At 38.7% G+C, this 16,030-nt stretch overlaps 1 protein-coding gene across 6 annotated transcripts in view; it reads left to right on the top strand.

Moving 5' to 3' along the window:
* Positions 1-16,030, top strand: part of ADGRG4 (adhesion G protein-coupled receptor G4) — a 114,816-nt gene that overhangs the window by 56,076 nt on the left and 42,710 nt on the right. For 5 of the 6 annotated variants that reach the window (XM_056540140.1, XM_056540142.1, XM_056540143.1 and 2 more), the window contains 8 exons: positions 274-828; positions 4,082-4,170; positions 4,836-4,900; positions 8,101-8,143; positions 10,813-10,838; positions 10,924-11,072; positions 14,608-14,758; positions 15,022-15,125. In XM_056540140.1, the coding sequence (XP_056396115.1) occupies positions 274-828; positions 4,082-4,170; positions 4,836-4,900; positions 8,101-8,143; positions 10,813-10,838; positions 10,924-11,072; positions 14,608-14,758; positions 15,022-15,125 (1,182 nt within the window). The remainder of the gene's footprint in view (positions 1-273; positions 829-4,081; positions 4,171-4,835; positions 4,901-8,100; positions 8,144-10,812; positions 10,839-10,923; positions 11,073-14,607; positions 14,759-15,021; positions 15,126-16,030) is intronic. The other variant, XM_056540141.1, reaches the window with a different exon arrangement.

Raw genomic sequence — 16,030 nt, 5'->3', positions numbered from 1 at the left:
TATTTTCGGGGAAACAGGGTATATGTGACTTTTTGAAAAGTCTAATTTTTTGGTGCAACTCCATTCAATAGGTGACGTATAAACCATACATGCAAAAAGTGCATTTACAGAACTGTACAAATTCATTATACAAATTGATGTTTGCACACTTGAAACTTGCCCACAGAAGTAAGCGCAAGCGCTGCATATGATAAATTCTCGCCATGATATTATAAACATTTGTTCTACATAAAACATGTCCAAATTATTTTAATGATGTTGTGTTATTTGCAGATCCTCAGGTTGTAAGTACAAAAGCTCCTATCATCTCCACACAGCCTGATATAATGTCTAAGCCCATGACTGGAACAACACTTCAGACTACGACTACATCTCCACCAACTAAGTCTGCAACACCATCAACTGTTACTAATGTATCCAGTGCTTTCTCCAGCTCTTCCTCACCATCAACTGTTACTAATGTATCCAGTGCTTTCTCCAGCTCTTCCTCACCATCAACTGTTACTAATGTATCCAGTGCTTTCTCGAGCTCTTCCTCACCATCAACTGTTACTAATGTATCCAGTGCTTTCTCCAGCTCTTCCTCACCATCAACCATTACCAATGTATCCGGTGCTTTCTCGAGCTCTTCCTCACCATCAACCGTTACTAATGTATCCAGTGCTTTCTCGAGCTCTTCCTCACCATCAACTGTGAATACTTCAAGTAGTAGTTTATCTACATCTCCACATATTACTCTTAGTGGGGTGACAGAATCACCTGTTTCACATTCAGAAACCACATATTTCCCCTCCACAAACAGCACAATACTGTTGCCAGCAAATGTAGGTAAGTGATAGAAGATTAATGTTGCCCACATTTGGAACTAGATTATGTAGAAAGTCTTTAAAGAGAACCTCTCATGATCTTGTTAAATTTTATAATCCTCCCAGTTCACTGCCCCCATCATGATAAACCACCCCCTGCCTTTATTTTTATTATTTTTTCGTTTTCTGCCTTTATATTGCTCTGTATTTTCTGCTCAGTCTCAGTCAGATTCACAGACTGGGAAGGGGCGTTACCCAGCAGGCGTGACATCACCTGAAGCAGATACAGGAGAGAACTTCCTCCCTCATTCTGTTGCACACAGCCCAGAGCAGTTCAGTGTGAGATGAACTATGATTGGCTAAGGCTGCATTTTCTGATTTTGGACTTCTGCCAGGCCAGCAGAAGTCCAAAGTCTGTGCAAGAGATGGGGGAAAATGTACTCTGGACAAGTAGGCAGACACCTCGTGGCAACTTTTTTAAACATAAATAAAAAAAACTCTAATTTTAATGAGAGTGCCTATTTAACTCTATCTTGTTTAGAACACTGTATACACATTTTGACTAGAGTTTGAAAAAGCTTTTGAAAAGTTTAGAACTTTTCCACAAAGTTTGGTTTGTCACAAATAAGTTCTACATGAATTGTCAATGCAATTACTCTTAAAACACATTTATAACATTGCATAAGAGTTCTAAAGACCGGTATAACATAGGAATGTATTCAAGTTGTGTTAAAGTGGTGTTAAGGCTAAGTTAATACCAAAGTCATGGCGACTTGCGGTAACCCACGAAAACTAATACTGTAGCTTGTTTATAAACAGTGCACTAGCAGATTTTGTATATGCATTGCTTTTTAACACTAAAACAAAGCTGCATGTCCCAGTTTGAGGTAGTATGCCTGCCGATGTTATAATGCACATGGAGATATCAGAAGATGCAATGGCTTTTTCCAAACGATCAAAAAATTCTCCCTTTTGAGAGTTGCAACAGGATTGGTATACAAAAGAGTGAAGAAGAAATAGCTTTTGTATAAAAGCATAAAAATATTAAGGATTATGGGTTGTGTATTTGTAGGCCAGGCTGGTAGTAGTAGCAGCAAGGGTGGTGGACTAGTGGTAGTTGTAGCCAGTGGACAGCAGGCAGCGGTAGACTGGTGGTAGCTGTAACCAGAGCACAGCAGACAGTGGTGGACTGATGATAGTTGTAGCAGCAAAAGGAGAGCAGGCAGTGGTGGACTGATGGTATCTGTATCCCATGGACAGCAGGTAGTGGTAGTACTAACTCATCAAAAGACATAGGCACAAGAGTTCCAAATTCCTCACTGATTCATGACTGATTAATTTCAACAAACATAAGGGTTTTTTCTTTTAGTTTTTTGTTAAAGAGACTTTTGACTTTTGCACCTTGTTTGCCAGAGGGGCATGCTCAAAATGCTTTGTATTGTAGCGTGAAAACTTTCTGGAATCAGTAGTTCCATATTTCTTCTGTGGTGACGGTAATGTGCAATTAACCTTTTCGTGATGCCAGGGCACGGTTAACCTAAATACCATCCGAGGTTGATCCAGCTTCTCCTGGGCCAGGCATGGGGCAATAAGTACTCCGACACAAGGTTATGAAAAAACTGACTTTACTGAGGCAGGATAGATGTAAAATCCATTACAGCTCAGATTGGTATGAAGGTGCAGGGTAAATCTTGGAAGCTTATCATCTTTCTGGGACTTGTAGTTAATTGTGCTGTATATGACTGACTTGCTGTATGGCCACCCCTTAGTGACTTGAATGACTGACTTGTATGACTGGCTTGAATGACTGACTTGGTTCCCCGGGACTTTAGTGCTTACCGCTAGGCTTGACATTCACCTGGGTGGTGGGGATTCGCTTTAGAAGATGCGTGGTTGCAGGATTAGACTTGATGCCTCCTCAGAACACCTCACACTCTCTCTTCAGACTTTCTCTAAACTGCACCTTAGCTAAACTCTCTCCTCTCTTGAACTGAACTCTGGACTTCTACCACACTATATAAGGGGAAGATTTGGAGGATTCCCATTTGGCTAACAAGTCACATGGTTTATCACATGCATACTCCCCTAACAACAGGTTTCTAACAGGCATAAAGCAACAGGTACACAGAAAATGCCAGAACATTATCCATAGCATAACATTGCATTATATTGAGTCCTGAGTAGTGTGGGCCCAAGACAGACACTGAAGACAACATCTGCCACACAGGATAGGCAGAATACTATATTCTGTACTGGGTCACCACACTTCTGTGCACTGCTTACTGCTAAGCTCTCTATCAAAGATGGTGGCAGCAATGCAGTGCATAGGGGTTTATCACTCCTTTTAGACCCACCCCTATGCTGTCTCCTGATTAGCCTGGGCAGCTGTATGCAAGCAATGATTGGCTAATCTGTAATCATGTGATCCTGCTGCTAGCTGCAAAGTATGCTGGGCTACTCAGACTTCATCTCAGTTTTCCTACCTCAACCTATGCTAAAATGGTGCCAAAATGCCATGTGTTTCTCATCCCTTCTCTATAATAGCTCTGTTGCCAGACTCGAGTAAACTGAGCATGGCAAAGTTCTAATTTTTGACAAATAACATTTTAGGCAAAATTCTGAGTGAGATCAGTTTATATGGGCTTTGCTTGCTCATCTCTAATTTTGACATACCATAATATAAGGGTTTACATATGATATAGACAGACCATGAAACTGAAAAGGGACCCAGCCGGGGTTGATCTCACAATGAAAAATAACACAAGGGGAGTAAGCTGGCACTATGACTGCTGGGGAATGCGCCTTCTTCATAGACGGCAATGCATTTCAGAGCCGATTCTTTCTGCAGAGTCCGTAATTTGAACTTTCATTGTAGATGTTTTTGCCGCAGGAATTCTGCTGTGTTCATGGTACAGCAGAATTCCTTTGAAAACAATGGACTCTGTTGCAACTGAATTTCCGAGCAGAATTTTTCAGGTGGATTCCGTCCAGAAATTCTACTGTGATCTTTGCTATCTGTGCTTCACTACTGTAATATGAACTTAATTATAAAATAAAAATAATAACATAATACATAACTCAAAGTAGCCACTTGAAACCTGTAGGATGTGTCAAACATTTTTTTGGGGTAACAGTTACCATTTAATACTGCCTCAGAAAATAACAAAACCTGACAATGTTATACAGGACTGATAATCATTAGTATACAATATATTTCTTGAACTTTGTGTACCTCATATTTCTAATTTTTCTCTGCCCATATGATTTATTTTTAGTTACTTTCTATGTTGTTCAAATAAAGTTCATAAGCCGAAGCACACAACTGATGGATGAACATATGGCTCTTTCCCTTATACAAAATACGGTAAGAATTTTGTCCACTGAAACAAGAGAAAGAACAGACAGATGGCATTAGTCTCAAAAAACATAACTCCCAACCATGTAAGACAAAGTTTCTCACTAATTGTGGGGACATCGCTCGCCAAATGGGTGTCCAAAATAATCCTATTAATAATGCTCCCTAGTATGCTCACAACTTTCCAACCATGCAGAGGGACCATGTGATGTTTGCACTGTCACATCTATGACAGTCATGGGGTGCTTGTCCTCCTCTGTTAGGCAGCATTCACACTATGTTTGCTGCCAACGGCTCCAGGGTCTGGCTGGTAAAATTCTAAACTGGGAGCCCCCATATCCCAGCCGGAACTGCGCGGCTTCTCATTCACATTCCGGTCACAAAACTGGATACGGGGCAAAAATGAGCTGATCAAAGTCACTGTCTAACTCCGATTGGGTGAACGGGTTTCAGAGCTGGTCCGGCTGGGATACAGGAGCTCCCGGTTCTGAAATTTCCCAGCTGTAGGCAGCGTAGTGTGAATGCAGCCTTAGTAGAACCTTCCATGTTAGTAGCCAATCAAAGCCATTTAGATTTATCTTACAAAAAACTAAAATAACATAACAATTAACACAGACTCTTTAGTCAGATCATAATTTTTCCCTCTATAATTGTTGTATGGTTTTTTTTCTCAGATGAACCAACTTCTTAACAACACAGAATTTGCTGCAGTTCAGATTATTGTATTTAAAACCGAGAGGTATGTATCCTCAATAATGGGATGAGCGAAACAACTCTCCCCATCTCTAAAATTAAAGGGGTCTTCCCAGGATGGTAAGCAATGGCATGTCTCTAACATATGCCATCACTTACTGATAGAGGGTGGGTCTGATGCCACCACAGTCTTCAGAATAAAGGAGCAGCAGCAGTGTTCCTGGTCACCCACATTGCTGGAAACTAGAACACAGCCAAATTATCTTGATGCCTATTGTAGTGATGCTACATCATAGGGATCACATGAGGATGTCACAGAGCCAGGGATTGACGGACAGGTTGGAATTTGTCACTGTGGGATCCATCAGAATAACTTATATACGTGTTGGTAAAATTACCTTTACAGAGATTAACATTATGTTACTTTGAAAAAGTAGTTTATATCAAAGCTGCCTAAAAAATTAAAAATTGTAATAATATCTAAAATATATGACATTAAGGCATAGGGATCTCAATGTTTCTCTATGAGGAAAAAGTCACATGTAACTTGCATCCATTGCAAGAATCTCTGACCCTTTTCTTCCAGAGGTTAATGTTAAGGTTGTATTCTGCTAATCGGTAATGGGAATGTCACCATGGAGCCCTAGCTTAGATGTATGCTTACCTTTGAACATCATGCTATAATGTATATATGGATTTAATTATTTAACAAAAGAAAGTTAAATAATATTGTAAATAATTTAATTGACTTACTGTATATTAATCATGAGCTACAGTCTGTTCAGAGCAGCATTTACAGTTCAGAAAGCTTATTCTCCAGACTCATTCCTAACAGCTTAATGAGCTGCTATAATACAATGGAATTGTTTTTTCTATATCAGATTACCCAGAATACCTGGTTAAAGAAAACACACACTTTCAAATGCAAATTCACCAGATGACGCTCCATGCAAACAATAAAGGCTGTAGGGAGATATCAGACTCTATAGGCCCTTTACACTGGACAATTATCGGCAAATGTGCATTTGTAGGGACGCTTATTCCTGATAACTGGATAGTATAAAAGGCCCAGCAATTAACCGACAAATGGGCAAACGCATGTTTGTTGGATGATTGGATGAAGCCAATAAAATCTGCAGCAGCTGCACATTGCCCTTTGTATGCAGATCATTTGTGGCCAACAATGATGATGTTAAAGGGGTACTTCGGTGGAAAACTTTTTTTTTTTTAAATGAACTGGTGCCAAAAAGTTAAACAGATTTGTAAATTACTTTTACTTAAGAATCTTAATCCTTCCAGTACTTATTAGCAGCTGTATGCTACAGAGAAAAAATGTTTTTGACAGTGCTCTCTGCTGACACCCGATGCTCGTATCAGGAACTGTCCAGAGCAGGAGAAAATCCCCATAGCAAACCTATGCTGCTCTGTACAGTTCCTGATACGGGCATCAGGTGTCAGCAGAGAAGACTGTGGACTAGACAAAAAAGAAATTCAAAAAGAAAATAATCTCCTCTGTAGCATACAGCTGCTAATAAGTACTGGAAGGACAAATAATTTTTAATAGAAGTAATTTACAAATCTGTTTTAACTTTCTGACACCAGTTGATTTAAAAAAAATGTTTTCCACCGGAGTTCCCCTTTAAGGTTGGCATGACTGATCGAGCTGTGCAAAGCACTGATCAACAAGAATGGCACTTGTTATCCTTCCCTTGTCAGCCCATCTAAAAGGACCTTAACCTATATTCTACAAATGACGTTCGTGTACAGCATGGTCATCTGGTACTTGGCACACCATGCCGTAAATGTACATCATGCAGTGCATGCAGAATCTATGATGCAAGCGCAATATCTGTGCTCGCTTCATAGACAGTGAGTGATGGCTGCAGCCGCCATCAACAATGACTCAGATGTCACTCAATAACCTCTTAAATGTCCAAAATGCGGCATTTAAGATGTTTCTGACAGGAGCAAGCTGATTGGCACCCCTGCAATGTGATTTTGAGGGGGAGCAATTGTTCCTAATGCCTCTGCCTCATTCAGAGCTAGCAGAGTGCTGATGTAACTGAGCACCAATATAACTGAGCAATGCTATACATAACATAGCATTGTTCAGCATTAGCAATCTAATAAATACTAATTAAAATCCCCAATGTGACTTTAGTAATCTAATTATATATATATATCTCAAAAAAAGCTCTATCCCCTAATACAAATGTCAAATCTCCCCCTTTTCCCATTTTTCTAATAACATCCCCTTCAAAAAACTAAACAACAACATATTTGGTATCGCCATGTCCAGAATTGTCAGAGCTATTAAAATATAACAATACGTCATTAGCGCAAAAAAAAAAAAAAAAACACCAAATTTCAATGTTGCTGATTATTGGTCACATCACATTCCATACTAAAATTTTATAAAAAGTGATCAAAAAGTCACATATATGCATAAATGGTACTGATAAAAACTACAGATCATGGCACAAATAAAATGAGACCTCAAACAGCCTCATAGACAGAAAAATAAGAAGTTATAGGTGGTCCGAATAGGGCAATTGTAATAATACATATTTTGTTCAAAAAAAGTTTGATCATTTTTTTAAGGGTGCAGTCACACAGGATTCACTGCAGTTTTGAAGTTGTAAACTCTGCTTTTTCAGACTTGAATTTTACAAGGCAAATCTTATCCACAATTGCGGATTTTACCACTGCAGATCCACAACTGCGGACCCAGTGTGTGTAAATAAACTCTAAAAGCAGTATTATTGTAATTATATATATATATATATATATATATATATAAAAACAGATTGTTTTGAACGTTTCAATCAGAAAACTACCAGTAACAGTAAATCTGCAGTGTGGACCCACGCTCACATGTACTGTGAACAAAGGGGGCATATTACCTTTGAATGTGGGCGTTACAGGTTCTTTGTCATTTGTAATCATAATGTCAATAAGAGGCCCCTTCCATATTGTAAGCAGAATTTTTATGTATGTAGATTTCTGGATATCATCAATATACCTTGTGATGTTATTCTGTCTTATAATGATCATTTTATGATATGAGAATTGGGAATAAACAATCTTATATTGAATACTACAAAAATGATTACTATTGGGTATTGATTCTAATCATGTCTGTATATATAACATTTCATTCTCTTTCCATGTTCCGGATATACTTCTGATGATTCATTATAATCAATATTTTAACTCCTGATCTTATTATCTTAATGTATGCTGCAGTAATGATCCTGGGAATGTCCATACACAAAATAACTATAAAAAGGTAAAAGGCTATAAGATCTTTTGTTATAGATGAATTGTTATGTATAACTTTCATTGAGACATAAACATAAATGTTTTTTTTGTCGTAGAATAAGGCTAGGTTCACACTACAGAATTTCCGACTGCAATTCCGCTTAGAAATTGCAGGCAGAAATTCCGCTTGCTAAAATGTACTGTATAGTGAATGGGTTTCTGTTCACAAATTCACACTTCGGAATTTGTGAAGCGGAATTTGTGAATGGAAAATCCGCTTGGAAATTTTCACCTGAAGAATGGCGTGGCTCATTCTTCAGGCGGAAATACTCACGGAACACATTGCAGTCTATTGGAGACTCCAGTGTCCGCGCGATCCTAGTGCCAAGTGATTCAGTCGGCACTGGCTGCACTTGGAATTTCCGGGCAAAAATTTTCTGCCCGGAGATTCCGTAGTGTGAACCTAGCCTTAATGTTTTTTTTGTGGTAGAATTGGATCTCTGGGCTGCAGTGGAGTTAAAGGGGTTCTCCACCATAAGGGGATTTTTGTACGTACCTGGCAGACAGTAATGGGCATGCTTAGGAAGGATCTGCGCTTGTCTTGGGACTAAATGGCTATGTTGTGAGATTACCATAACACTGTGGCTATCTTTTTGTGAACTGGTATTTCCTGTTTGACTTTTCTTTTTCTGACTACAAATCCCATAATTCCATTTTCCTCCCTCCCACACATCAGCCACCCCACCAATTGAAACATAAATGAGCTGCATCCATTCAAAAGACCTGTGGTTTTCAATCAGTGTGCCTACAGCTGATGCATTAGTTGCAGTTGATCTATCTCCCACCAAGCGATCCCTCCACCCATTGAAGCAGACAGGCTCCCTGTCATCAGCTGACTAGTCAGTCAGGTCTCGGTCGCATTGCAAGCTGGGAAAAATCTGAGACAACAGTCATTTTGTATGCTGTCAAAAATAAATATTGGGGTGAAAATCACTTAAGAATTGTGAGAAAACTGTCACGCACAGAAGCAGACACTATATTATGAACTACACTAACTTTACAGCCCACTGTAGCATAGTCAAATAAAAAAAAATCCTGAAATACCCCTTTAAGGTGCCAATGCACTTTAGACTAAATGCTTCCTGACTCTCCACTGTCAGATAATGTAATGTTGGTGGAAAGAAGGGTTGGACATGTTGGATTCTCACTGTTCAACCCTATTGTTTTCAGACAAATTAGCCAGCACCAGTGCAGTCTGGCTGCGGCTTATCCCTCCACTCCCCATAGGGAACATTCATGTGTAGGAGAGGAGGTTGAGAGACTATAACAGTGGGCTGAATAATCCTTAGGCTGAGTTATTGAAAATACATGACTACCTTCAGCAGTTTCTACAAGTGAAGTACTGATTTATTATTATTATCATCATTTTTTAGGGTTGTTCAAAGGCCTTAAGAAAGATGTAGCAACAGTAGACTAATTGTTTCCCTACTAGGTTTAAAAAAAAAAAAAAATGTCTTTACTGTTTTTAGATTAGGTGGTCAAGACTATGATTTATTTATGCACGAGGAGAGATTTTCTTTTATACAGGCCTGTGTAAAAGAAAAGCTGACCAGTTGCCCACAGCAACCAATCAGATCACTTCTTTCATTTTTTAAAAAGGCCTGTGAAACATAAAAGAAGCGATCTGATTGGTTGCTATGGGCAACTGCACCACTCTTCTCTCTACACAGGTTTTCATAAATCTCCCCTATGGTCTATTAAAACTCAGTAGAACCTCCAAGGCTCTGTACAAGCTCTAATTTTATATGCAGGCAAGTTTATATGCAGTAACTTTCACTGTTGCTTTATGAATCAGCCAGAAGAATATCAAAGCATATTCCATTTTATTTCCCCTTTAAGGGGCTGCTCAGTAAAAAATAATGGAGGAGATTTATCAAAACCTGTCCAGAGGAAAAGTTATAGCAACCAATCAGATCACTGCTTTTATGAAATTAAAGAAGCAATCTGATTGGTTGCTATGGGCAACTTAGCTACTTTTCCTCTGGACAGGTTTTGATAAATCTCCCCCCATGTCTCCCTTATCCACAGGAAAAACAGGGCCCCGGTTTTTAGAGATGATGCATGCTGCAGACAATACGCGCTTCCCTTATTTCTGTGGGAGCAGCAAAAATATCCAAATACAGCAATTGGACATGTCTGGCGCTCGCATAAAAATGAATGGAGCATGTGCGTCTGCAGCCCAGGCTGTCTCTGTAACGTGCAGAGAGACAGGGCCCCGTTCTAGAGACTCCCTCCCCCCCTCGTGACCAGACATCTATCCCCTGTCCTGTGGATAAAGGATTTTTCAGTGGGAAACCCCTTTAAATGCCATGTTTTTCGGGGAATCATATCACTGTAATACGGTGACTTATGTAGTGACATATGGTGGTACATAGAATCCCCACAGCTCTGTAGCACCGTAGCACATTGTCTCAGTGAATTGTATACAGGATACCCTGCATATAGCTTGGAGTTGTTCTCCAATACTGGTGGGTGCCATTGATCTATTTTCCTTTTCGATAATACAGTCATGATGTCAGTTCATCAGGACTGTTCTGTCTTGTGTTCCTTCCTTTCTGTTATAACCTTTCTATTAAAAAAATTTCTCTAAATTATGATTCGATTTTAAATGATTTTTTTTCTTGATTGTGCCGTCAGAAAAGGGAGACCAATGAGGATTCCAAGTTAGTATAATTATCATGTGTATCTGTCGTGTTTTATTTGATAAATGAAACATATTTTTTGATAAATATGCAATATTTACTTCAGTCCCCAAGGGTATATAGCCAAATCCATTGTCCGTGCAAATTCTTCACAAAACACAGCGGCACTAGCTGTTGAACTGGGAAGTCTTCTAATGGAGGGGTTTGATGCACAACAAAATCACAGTCTTATTGCGAAGAATGTGACCTCATTAGGTAACTGTTTATATTTCATACAATGATCTTATGAGTTTATACCGTTCACTGCTCTTTTTTGAGAAATAATTCGCATAAAAATAGTAATATATAAAACTAGTACTCCACAATACATGGCATTAGGGAAGAGTTAAAGGGGTACTCCGTAGCTCAACGTTTGGAATCTGACATCATAGCCCCGCCCCCTCATGAATTCATGTCACGCCCCTCAATGCAAGTCTATGACGGCTGTCACGCCCCCTCCCATAGACCTGCATTGAGGGGGTGGGGCGTGATGTCATGAGGGGGTGGGGTTATGACGTCACAAGCTCCCAGCATCGGCTCCAGCGTTTGGAACAGTTTGTTCCAAATACTGAGCAGCGGAGTATCCTTTTAATAAATTCTCCAAAAAGTTATATTCCATCTTATCAATGTTTCCATCTATTGTTCTATTGGCTGCGATGTAAGATAAATGAAAGAAAACCTGTTATTTTCCAGTACTGAAGTCAATGGGAAGACATAATTTTCATGCTTGGTTTATAACATTACAATTTATGGGATGAAGGGTGAAAAAGCATGAAATTTTATATCATTTAGTTCCAATGTGTTGTGTTTTCCTTTCACTTTACTACCATGTACAAAAAAAAAACAAGAAGACATTCAATTACTATTAAATTATCATATATTGGTAAATAAAGTCATTTTACTATCTTTCTGGATTCCTTTATGCTTTTCTTATGCTTTTGATGCAAATTGTCTGATTTGCTGTATTCTGTAGCCCAACTTCCTCTCTGGTGTCAAGGACTTTGGACTTCCATTTCCTGTGTACACTCTAGCTGGAAATTCAGCCAACTCTATCTTCCCCTAACTACACCTTCTTGATTATAACCCCTCCCACTTAAAGAGAGGGAGATACAGTTGGCTGAATTCCCAGCTAGAGCATACACAGGTTTACTAAAGATGTTGAGCTAATGAAGACAAAAATGCAGACCGTTTTCATCAAAAGCAGAATAAAAACATGAAAGACCAAAGAAAGTTAGTAAAATAAATCTAGCAATATATGCTAATTTGTCAGGCAGTCAAAAATAGGTTTCATTGTTGGAAAATCTTTATAAGTAGTTTTTGGCTTTACTATGCGTGTCTGCTCTTTCTGCTCACAGTAAAGCAGAACATTGTGGTCCTCTTCACACAACGGCAACCTTGGGCAGCCTTCTCCTTGTTCCCTTATTGGTGTCTTTCTATGTAGTGTTTCTGCTGTGCATCTCTTGGTGTTCTGTGCACTGTAATATCCTATTAATATCCTCCTGGGCTGCATATGAGCACAGGTCTACTATGTGTATAGGTAAATCTGGCCCTGAATTGAACACTTACACACTAATGTTTGTCACACAGGAAAAGGAGCAAAAGACAAGACTAGATCCTTAGTATAGTCAAAATTAGAATACTGCAGTTGCCCTGGTATCTCACGATCTCCAACCCATCAAGAGTCTAGGAAAGACAGTGGCTATAAAGACTTAAAATATTCCTCCAGTATAATATTTAAGGATTTAGTAACATGTATGATTATAAAACTTTCTTTAACTAGGAGTAGGTATTAATTTATATCATACTGAGCTTTGGTTTTCAATAAATCTGTATATAGTGGCTTGCAGTCTATATAGTAGTTTATAGTGAATATTGACCTCAACAATTTAAAGATTACTGCAATCAATATAATTTTTATAAATATTAACTATGTTACCTTGACCTTTACTTTCAACAATGTTTTAAGAACTGTGTTTTTGTGGAAGGGACTTCTATTATCATCTCATTAGGTTCACAGGTTATTATACAGTCATTAGTCGAGAACAGCCCATGTTCTTTAATGGAGGGGCAGACATACCATATACATCGGTGCCAATATAGGTACGGAGACTCATTGCCATCATAAAATAAAACTAGAGCAAAGTTCTGCTATTTACTGCTTTGTGTGAATGTCACAAAATTACTGCTGGATTGTAATATTCTAAAGATATTGGCAATGAGACGTAGAGAGTCATCAGAGAGAAGCTGCTCAATGATCACTTAGAAGACCACTTACAATTTTTGCACAGGACCCCTTATGCACCAAAGACTCATTGTCAACAAGCCAAGATTATTTTAACATGAAAACATAATAAAAGACAAGCAAGTGTTACAGAGCAGACCCGGGAGATGGTAAACAGGAATGGAACAGATGTAATAATCCCACAGAATCTGCTCTCCTATTCACACATCTATTTCAGTTTAACACTTTTATTATCTAATAATCTGACACTAGAAATGCATAATAATAAGATTACTGTTAGATGACTGAGAATTTGGGAATTCTTGTATTCTCTACTCTGAGTCCATTGACAATAAGTGTATGTTTAGAATTATGCAGTACTTGCATTACTACAGCCCTTACTCCGCAGATAGATAGATAGATAGATAGATAGATAATAGATAAATGGATAGAAAAAAGTTTCTAGTTAAAGGACTACCTGTCATTTCAAAAGATTTTTAAAAACCTGTCAGCATGTATTCATTAAGCGTCCGGCAGCTACAGTACTTCTATAGTGCACAGTCCTCCTTTTTTATTTTCTCTATTATAGGGGTCAGGACCAGGGCTGGCTGTTTGCCAGTAGTACACTCACAGGCATTCCATGACATAAAAGTACACTAAACTGAACAGACAGACAGTACAGTGGATCAAGAATGAGGGGTTAATGATCGCTTTTCAAGGTGCTATAAGAACAGAAATACAAAAAAACTGCAGCAGCACAAGAAAGAAAGGGTTACACTAAGCACTGAACTACTGTTTATAACAGTAATGACAAGATAAATGGAGAGAAGAGTGGGTTATATTCAGGACGCACTGTGTACATACAGTAGTAAGAACACAAGAAACAGCCTTGATTGACTTTTCATTCGTAATGTGGATCCCCTAGATGAAGCATACAGGCTCACAGATTGCAGGTACATGGTCCAGGCTATCTTTCTCTCCTGCACAAAGCTCTAACCTAGCACTGCCCCCAGTTCTTGGGTTCCATCGTAGTCTTTCTTTTATCAAAGACTGAATAAGCTTAACATCAGGCAGAGAACTCCAGATTACAGGGAATTGAGACAAATGTGTTATTAATCACAAAGCCAATGAAATGGAAAATGTTTGAAATGTCAGTCACCACTTAAGTCTAAGAGCTTAAGGCTATCACAGCAACATCAGCACATATTCAGAAAACTGTGGAGGGGATGGCTGTAAAGTGAAATGTGAGCTAGAAAGTGTAATGGAGTTAGCAGTTATACCGGGAGTTAGCAGACCTGTAAAAAGTGTGATTGTAGCAACTTAATATTTGTTAATATTGAGGAGGAAGGGTTCTGTATCACAAACAGGAGAGCATTTGAGGCAAATACTCCAAAACAAGGTACTGAACATAAGGATTTAAAAGCAATGTTATTAATTATTATTATTTTTAATTCAGATACATATTATTACAGTTCTAAACAGTTCTTGCTTTTTATGCACAATCTGTATGTTTAATCATGTTCATATTAGTATTTCAGTTTTTTCTCTTAGCTGCAGAATATTGTAGAAGTGAGTCCACAAGCTATGACGACTTTCCATATGAATGGCCAGAGACAAATGCAACAGAAAAGGCCAGTTTACATTGCCATAAAAACCTGAACAGTATGGCTACACGAGAATGGTAAGAGCAATGGCATTACAAATGAACTGTAGAAATAAAGTGATTGGATATACTGTATATTAACAATGATGCACATATCAGATTTAGCATATTTGAGGGATTTTTTTAAACAATTGTAGGTCAATCTACTACATAAATATTAAATGATGAAATATTATATATTATTATATTATAGTAAGGATACACTCACAATCTGTGGACATGTTTCATAAAAATCCAATTCTATTGCATGTTCCCATTCTATTGATGTTTGTATGTTTCAGTTATATCAATGTTACCACATTAACAACGGAATGGGGAGATCCAAACTATGCAAAATGTGTTCCTAGTTCATTTGAGGATCTCGAAAACTTCACTGTAACACCAGGTAAGTGTGTCTCTTGCTATTTATTATTACGATACAGTGACACAGTATTTTTGAGCAGAGGGTTGTAGAAGGGCTGCAGAGATTGTCCAGGAGTTTTGAATATCCTGCGGCTAGACCAATGGCTTGGTAAAGTATGACTGTGAACTGCATGCCACGCAGCTTTTCCAGTAGGCTAGAGAGCTCCAATATGGAAAAGTATGGTTTAACTGTCCAACAGGACAAAAGTTTTCATCCCCATGAAGATGTACTTCATTCTTCAGTTTTCCAAGTTCACTTTACCATACACTGCTCAAAAAAGTAACACTAAGATAACACATCCTAGATATGAATGAATGAACTAATAGTATGAAATACTTTCGTCTTAACATAGTTGAATGTGCTGACAACAAAATAACACAAAAATTATCAATGGAAATCAAATTTATCAACTCATGGACATCTGGATATGGAGTCACACTCAAATTAAAGTGGAAAACCTCACTACAGGATGATCCAACTTTGATGAAATGTCCTCAAAACAAGTTAAAATGAAGCTCAGTAGTGTGTGTGGCCTCCACGTGCCCGTATGATCTCCCTACAATGCCTGGGCATGCTCCTGATGAGGTGGCAGGTGGTCTCCTGAGAGATGTCCTCCCAGACCTGGACTAAAGCATCCACCAACTCCTGGACAGTCTGGATGGAGCGAGACATGATGTCCCAGATGTGCAGAATGCAGCAGAATGTTCTCCACGGCATCTCAAGACTCTATCATGTCTGTCACATGTGCTCAGTGTGAACCTGCTTTCATCTGTGAAGGGCACAGGGCGCCAGTGGTGAATTTGCCAATCTTGGTGTTCTCTGGCAAATGCCAAACGTCCTGCACAGTGTTGGGCTGTAAGCACAACCCTCACCTGTGAATGTCGGGC

Source organism: Hyla sarda, chromosome 9 (genome assembly GCF_029499605.1).
Source record: "Hyla sarda isolate aHylSar1 chromosome 9, aHylSar1.hap1, whole genome shotgun sequence".
Classification (NCBI taxonomy): Eukaryota; Metazoa; Chordata; class Amphibia; order Anura; family Hylidae; genus Hyla; species Hyla sarda.
Note: the sequence above shows the minus strand (reverse complement) of the source record. Positions and strands in the feature narration are given on the sequence as shown.